Here is an 8,095-nt window from a genome sequence, read left to right as displayed (position 1 = left end):
AATTGTTACTTTGTAAATGAATTGGCCGAGGACAAGGAGAACACTGAGGCCACTAAGAGATGTTCCCTTCATGCGCCATGTTAAACCTCATCTCGAATTGTGCAGAGAATGAATAGGGAAACTCGAAACACCCACTCCAACATATAGAAGTACCAGTCAACATTTTGAAAATAAACCATATTTTTATGTACACCAAACTTCACCTCAAATAAATAAATAAAATTTGAAGTTGGAATGATGGGTGACATTCATTTCTCAAATAATACACCAGAAAGTGATGTATCCCAAGGAGTCCAGCTGGTGAAGCCAGAACCAGAAGGGAATATTAGTGCAGAGTACTGCACACAAACACACAGAGAGAAAGAAAGAGGGAGCGGTGTCAGGACTGGCAAGACTTCAGAATAGATTCCACAACAGGAACAGACCGATCCATATTATAGCTACAGTATTATTCCACAGGAGAGGGTTCCATTGACCCCATCCCGTGAAGTTCTACTCCGTACTGGTAACTTTACAATTTGCATGCAATGAAAATAGATCGAGCAAGCATTTAGGTATTGGCAAGTGGTTGAAGGGATTTGTTTAATTTTTTTATATTTTGGGTTCAAACCTTATTATGTATGCCTGTCATTCTCGCGGTGTTTTATATGCTCACTGGGTTTGCAGGATGTTCAATGAGCTGTGACATTAGTCATGGTATACGCAAGCTATCCGAACACCCATGTAAATAAAAAAAAAATACATCGAGCATAATAAAATAGGTGCTTCTATATTTTCTTTCTTCGTAGTTTTCATTTTTATTTCAGACAGAGAGGCGGCTGCCCCAATACATTGGGCGCTGTGGACTCTTATTTGTATGGTCTTCTCTTCTCTTCTCCTCTCCTTGTCCACTGCTTCTACTGTTTCTTCCTCTTGGATTAGCGATAAAGATCATTACAGAATCGCAGTTTAAGGACCTTCACTTTCTAGTTTCAACTTTCAAGCCTCTATCCTTGAGATCTAGAAGTTCACGCTTGAATAAACTAAAGGGTGTTTGGACTGTTATATACTTACGATCACCACCCAAGATTCTTTCATGGTGCGGTGTCCAATGAAAAGGGTCTGTGGTCCTCGATCATACCCATCACTAAAGTACCAAGAGATGAAAAATAAAAGAAAATTAACGAAACATTAATTTTATTTTAAATATTTTTTCTTCGTGCAAATCATGACCACTATTTGATGATTTTTTGGTGGATTTAATTTGGGTGTTTCTATATGCATATATGAACGACTCTTTATTAATTTGGTGCTAAAAATGACAAGGCACGTCCTTAATGGTTTTTAGGTAAACCTTATTTACGGTAATATGACAGAATATCATTCTGTTTTTTTATTTGTTATTGGCATTGTCAGCTTTAAAGTAAACATCAATTTTATCAGTTGGTACGATTCTAATAATTAAAATAACAAATATTTATATCAAATAATTTTATTTAATCATAAAAGTTAGATGGTAGCAGTTTTTTCCTAAAAAACAATAATGATGATGACAAATTGAGGTTGGTTTTGATTTTTAAGATTTATTTGATTTTCATTTTTTGAGTTATTTTGGGGTTGTTAGGTGTTTTATTTGATTGTTTTTGGTGTTTCGAGGTATTTTGGATGAAAGTGACAACTTTTTATGTTTTTCATTAATTTAATTAATTTATTTTTAATTAATTAATTAGTTAAAATATATGAATTTAATAGATTTTTAAACAATTAATTTTTTTTGAATAAGAGTATAACAATTTTTTTAAAATAATATTAGCATGTTTTTTTAAAATCTTATTTAGTTTTTTTTTTAATGGAATATATTTTATTATTATATAATTAAATAAAATTTATTTTAAAAAATATTAATATTAAGTTTATGACTTAGATCGTACACTCGGTAGATTAGCTTGGATTTTGTTTTCTACTTTTGGAGCAATTTTTAACTTTCGCTGACTTTATTGAACGAGTGCAATTAATACATGGAGGAGGCATGCTCCCTATAAATTGACACCAAGCCTCCCCCCATAATTAAGTTCACCCCCCTGCTGTGAAGAAAATGCCATTAACTACTCCACGACTGCAAGGTCCAAGGACATACCCTCCAAAATCATCGTATACAGCAAGCAAAACGTTGTCTCTTACCTTTACAAACAATATTTAGACATGTGGATCGCTGATTTTCCTCAATATCACACCAAACAATTTGACGAGACAACAAATTTGAGTTGGCTAGCTTGAGTGTTTAACCAAAAATTCAAAAACAAACAGCACCATTAAGCACTCCCCTACGTGCAACATAAGAACATGGGCTAATTAAAACCCCCAAGAAAAAACAATGCCTGAACCTTTAAGAGCATGATTGCCCATTGTATTCTTGCACGATAAAAGAAGGCAGGCTGTAGTCTGTAGATAGCTGACCGAGGAATGTCCCTCCCTTAAATAAATAACTGACTGTCACCAACTTTCATTGAACTTCCCGCAAACCGTCGGAACACTTCCGGCATTCCCTTTGGCAATCGCGTCTTTACCGGATCTCGTCCAAGAAAAAAAAAATGCTCTCATTTTCAAGAGTTTGCAGCTGACAGGAAGGAATTTTTCTTTTTCAAAGTAATATAGTCCTTTAATCGTATGGATAAAGGTTCTTATTTCCTAATATTTTTTAATATAATAGCAACCAATCGAATGATACTAATGTTTTTTTTAATCCTTACAGTGAAGGTTTATTCTTTGGAGTTAAGTTAGGACTAAATTTATTATTTGTTTTTTTTTTCTTCACTTGGAACAATATTATTTTAATATATAAAAAAAAACATTTTACCAAACAAATACTATCAGACTCCCGGTTACCTCCGAATCTTCCTCCGTTTTAGATTTTTCTAATAGTCCTAATCAAGACCTAACATTAACTGACCTTTAATTAATTATTTGGCAGCGTGTGCTCCACGCTCAATCCATTGTGTGTGTAATGTTGAATCCCAATAAGGTGATGTGGACTAAATGAAACCCATAGTGGTTTCCTTGTGCTGACAGATCTGGTCCCACACAGGGCTTTGTTCAAGATCCCCACGCGCAGTTACAGCCAGTGTATGTAGAATTGCAGTGTTTCTACACCCTTAAAATTCCACTACTATTCTTTTGCTCTCCCTCCCTCAAATGGTCTCTCTCTCTTATTATTATTATTATTCCTTTAAAATCTCAACCCCTAATCTCTCCGTCTCTTTCCCTGTCTATCTTATGCACCCTCCTCTCTCTTTCTTGTTTAGTTTTCTTTAAATACACATAAACATCCTGATTCTTAGTTGCTGAAAGGAAGGAATGACAGCACCAAATATGGCAGCAATCACAGCATCTTTGGAGAGGTCTCTTCAAAACTGTTCTCTAAATCACCACCGGCACCATCAAAGTAGTGGTGGAAGAGAAGAGAGGTCATCAAGTTCAGATGAGACAGATTCACAAAATCATTTACTACAGAACTCTGATACCTCCTTGGAGCTTAAGTCACATCTCTCTCTTCCTTACCACTGGGAACAATGTTTAGATTTAAAGGTAAATAGACCCTTTTAAATCATAAAGTCACTGCCCTATCTATAATTACAGTTATAATAAATGCAGATCTTGTATTTGGGTTTCCGTTTTGTTTTGTTATATGGTGTCTTTTTATTCATCAGTAGTGTCTTTCATTCACTGACTTGTATTTAATGCTTTCTTTCCGGTCTCACCTCCTTCCCCATATATACTCGGATTAAAAAAAATAGGGCTTTTATCCCTTGAAAGAACCCTAAAAGGGATCAATAATACTTTTCTTCGTTAATAGTTCTGGTATTGCCATCTTTGAATGTGCCCCTTTTGGTTTGCATTTCTAGAGTGAAAAAAGAAAAACCATGTCCAGATAAATTATGTTTCCTTTATGGTGAATGCTGTTGAAATTAATATGTAACAAAGGAATGAATTTTCACAGTTTGATCTTGTGTGGGTCTTTGATATATATAGGGTCGGTAACATTTTGATGAAGACGGTCAAGAGTCAAGACCAGCGTAGCGTTTGTGGGTGTATAATTATGTCAATATTGGATGATAATAGGCAACAGAAAAACACTTCCTTCTTGATAGCTAAATTGTGGTGGTCATCACTTGTTGTCTGTTCTTCTTTCTTAAATATTCTCAGAAATTGCATCTTTGTTGTTTATGGTGCTACTTTTTGATGGGTGTAAATGCAGACAGGGGAGATATACTACATAAACTGGAGGAATGGAATGAAAGCAAGGGAAGATCCAAGGATCACACAAGATTACAATGGTGATTTCTACTCAGAAGATGACAGCTCGTATGATAGTGAGGAGTCATCATCAGAATCCTCTCCTCCTTCCTCAAAAGAGCATTTTAATAATAGACTAGAGAAAGAAGATCATGTCTTGGTGGTGGCTGGTTGCAAGAGCTGCTTTATGTATTTCATGGTCCCAAAACAGGTGGAAGATTGCCCCAAGTGTGACGGCCAGCTTCTTCACTTCGACAGATCTGAAAATGGGTCTCCTTGAATAAGATTTCTTGTTTGATTCTTTTTCTTTAATTTATTTCCATGGGTTTCTTTTTCTCTCTAAAAACTCATTTGTATGCCTTTGATAGAATTTCAATGTGGAATGATCATGAAATGCGTGACAAATGAGTTGTATACCTGTTAGTTTACTACTAATATTCCACCAGATCTTTCCTTTTCTTCTTCTCGTTCCCTGTTAATTTTTTATTCATTACTTTTATTACAGAAGCCATTGAAATTGCTGAAGAGTCCTCTCGAGTGCTAGTGTCAAGATCAATATATATAAATCACAGTGCTCTCGGTTCATGCTTGCAACTTGTAGATTTCCTTCTCTTTCTTCCTTTCATTTTTTTAACTTCAATGGAAAGATTATTTTTTCTCCATGTTAATTAAGAGATTAATGCCATTTGAGAATGCTTGGAATGCACTTCATACTGTTAATGTTTGTTTCTGCCTATTCTTAATATCAGTATGCTAAACCACTACCAAATTGGAAACGAAGTAGTTCATTTAGTAATGTCAAGGGGCTTGAGCTTGCAATCTCCTGATTTTTTCAAGTTTGATTAGAAAAAAGGCCATGTTGTTTAAGTTTGATTGTATCCAGATTGAATGCGTAAAATCATTCGCACATAGAGTATAAGTTATTTAGATTGATGAAACTTCAGGCCTTATGTAAGAAAAGTGTCGTTCGACCATGTGACAACCTACACCAAAGTTGCCGCATTAACGATGTCCGAAGGGTTGTAATCCGGGATGGCTTCATGGGACTCGTGTAGAATATTTCTACCTCGGATTCTAAGTTTCTAACTAGTTAAAGGTGCATATTGCCATCTTGAAAATAAACCATACACAGTTTCCTGCATTAATTTCGCAATACTGTCTCTCCTGCATTAATTTCGCAATACTGTCTCCTGTATGCTCTCACTTTTATAGTAGCCTGTATGATGTACAACTTGAATCATTACAAAATCTATTATGATCTGTAAATACATGGGTTCTTTAAAGGTATAAGGGGTGAGGCAGTGTTGTATATTGCAGTGTCCAGATAGGGAACATGTGTTATAGAAAGAGAGAGGGCTAGGAGGAAAAGTGGGCGATTTTAGAGAAAGAGTATGTTTTTAGCTGGAAAGCGTGTGGAAGTGCTGTAAAGGGTCAAGCTTGCGCACACCTACTTAGAAAAGGGGTAAAATCCAAATGTGTAAAATTAAAAACACTACAAGTAAGGAGAAAAAAATACGAGATTAGAGAGAGAAGCTGTCAAGGAGACTAATGGTTTCCAAATAGTCCCATAATTGAGATAATGAATCAGCTATTTATAAGTAGATAAGAGCACCTGACTCTATCAATATTTTGACAACTGTGCGATGTTATGTATCTAGGAGAGATACATGGCTGACATTCTCATTTATCCTTAGAAAAGGTTAAAGGTAAGCTGACGACGACACCCAGCACTCCTAAAATATCCACCAAGTTTACTATTGTGAGCTTCAAAGATAATAACCCTCGAGGAATACTCAAACGATTCCCTTCGAAAATATTATCCTCTAGCACAGCATAATAATTGAAAAGATAATTTCTTAAGGTTAATAATTATTATATAATGAAATAAAAATATATGTTGGGATCTTATATATATGATATCTTAAATATTTATTGGGTTAAATTTATTCTAAACAATCATCAATTTTTTTAAAACGTCAAAATTTTATTAATATCAATATTCATTCAAAAATATTTTTACAACAATATTAAATATATCACTACTCAGATGAAGGTGGAGGTGAAGGGAGGAAATCTTGAGCCAAAAGATCCGGAATGAGGAGCAGGATAATGAAAAGCCATATATTCCATCATTTTCTCCCAATTCTTCATATTTTCTTCTTCTAATTTGGCTTTCATTTGTTCTTCTAATTTGGCTACTCACCTCGACTTATTCTAGGATTCTCACTTTAAATTCTAGCACTGATTGGCTAGGGTCGGATTGGTATGCAGCCCCTCATGCCTCTACTTGATTTTTATTGGACCATTAATTACTATAACCTCTAACCACAACTGGGGATCACGAGGAGGATATGTAGAAATATTTTTTTCATGTTTTTCAGCCATTATTGTGTTATATGTTTCCTATAAAACAAAAAAAGCAAGTCCATCATAATTAAAAAAAAATTACAATGAATATTTTTGCTTTGCTATTTACAAACTTCTTCATCCCTTTTTTGCTATCCGCTTTCCTTATATGAGTTATCTCATATAATTCCATTAGAGTATGCTCGTGTTCAAACAATTTTTTCTACAAAATAAAAAAGTTGTAAAAAAAATCTAAAAAATAAATAGTAAATCAAAACCAGGTGCCTTACATGGTTGACAACTAGAAGCGTTCCACCAGTTCATTTACTCACCGAACCTATGTTTCTTTGTTTCGATATTGCGACCTGAATTGTGAGTGTCTTTTAAAGTATTCTGGTGCTATAAATTTTTGAAACTTCTCCCAATTATCCTTTATGACGTGACTTAGTCTATACTTTATACATATTGCGATATCATCAAAGTTGATTTTGTTTTTCTTATATTTATGGGCATCATACCATAAACCATATAACTTGGTGCAAAATTTTTAATAAATATACATAAGATTAGGAGGTTTAAATTTAAAATTTTAAATATAATTTTTTTTAATTGCTTGATACTTATCTAATTGCGTTGTGATAATATGGCTTGCATAAGGATGCCATGAATATTTGTTAGATTTTAGATATATAAAAAACATTCAAATTGGTGATTTTTTTTTATTTAAACACAAATATCTAAATAAAACATAAAAATACATACACTAAAAAAAAAATGTAGACAATAAACTAGAAATAAAATAAAATGTTAATATACATTAAATGTATATATCAATATAACACGTGTCATTTCATTATCACACTAACATATACTTGATATAATCTAACAAAATCATTTGATTAAAAACAATCGTCATTTAAACAACAAAAATAAAAATAAGGACCTCCAGAGAAGAAACCTAAAAATCTACACATCAAATATACAGCAATCTAAATCACATAGGATGTTTCCCCGTTCAAAATATATAGGTTTTGATATAACACAGTTAATTGAGAAAATTTCAAAATATTAATTAACTGGTCTAGTTGTGGCTAACCACTGTGAGTATTTGTCATATCCACATTGGTTGTTGGTTTAGAAAGTATTAGGAGGGGTAGTAGTAGTTATGAATCATGATTGCGCTGTTGAATGTTCATTGCGTGCCACGTTTTGTTTCCATTTTGTTTTATTTGACGAATTTCTTTTCTAATTATGATATTGCGGACTTTAGACTCGTAGCGCTGAGCTGACAAGATTTACCTCCGATTTAATTAGAAAAGTATAGGAGAATTGAAGCAGTCAGCACTCAGGACTCAAGACCAGGACAGAGAAAGTTCAATGCACGTTAAACTACTTGAACATTAAGAAAACCCGAGCACGCTTTCAAGGTCAACGATCATCTGACTTTCTGGATCAAAAGGAGCCATTATAGATTATA

At 33.8% G+C, this 8,095-nt stretch overlaps 1 protein-coding gene across 1 annotated transcript; it reads left to right on the top strand.

The window, feature by feature from the left end:
• The first annotated feature begins 3,166 nt into the window (after positions 1 to 3,166).
• On the top strand, positions 3,167 to 4,730 carry LOC118054451 (protein CURLY FLAG LEAF 1). The gene is made up of 2 exons (XM_035066046.2): positions 3,167 to 3,564; positions 4,235 to 4,730. The coding sequence occupies exons 1-2, from the start codon at positions 3,334 to 3,336 to the stop codon at positions 4,550 to 4,552; spliced, it is 549 nt and encodes a 182-aa protein (XP_034921937.1). The 5' UTR covers positions 3,167 to 3,333; the 3' UTR covers positions 4,553 to 4,730.
• Positions 4,731 to 8,095: the final 3,365 nt, after the last annotated feature.

Source organism: Populus alba, chromosome 3 (genome assembly GCF_005239225.2).
Source record: "Populus alba chromosome 3, ASM523922v2, whole genome shotgun sequence".
Classification (NCBI taxonomy): domain Eukaryota; kingdom Viridiplantae; phylum Streptophyta; class Magnoliopsida; order Malpighiales; family Salicaceae; genus Populus; species Populus alba.
This window is presented reverse-complemented; position numbering and strand designations above follow the sequence as displayed.

What these genes read in the sequence shown, in the direction of transcription:
- LOC118054451 (XM_035066046.2), top strand. Translation starts at nt 3,334, where the DNA reads ATGACAGCACCAAATATGGCAGCAATCACAGCATCTTTGGAGAGGTCT. An exon ending in AACAATGTTTAGATTTAAAG is followed by an intron (nt 3,565 to 4,234) that starts GTAAATAGACCC and finishes GTGTAAATGCAG; the next exon opens with ACAGGGGAGATATACTACAT.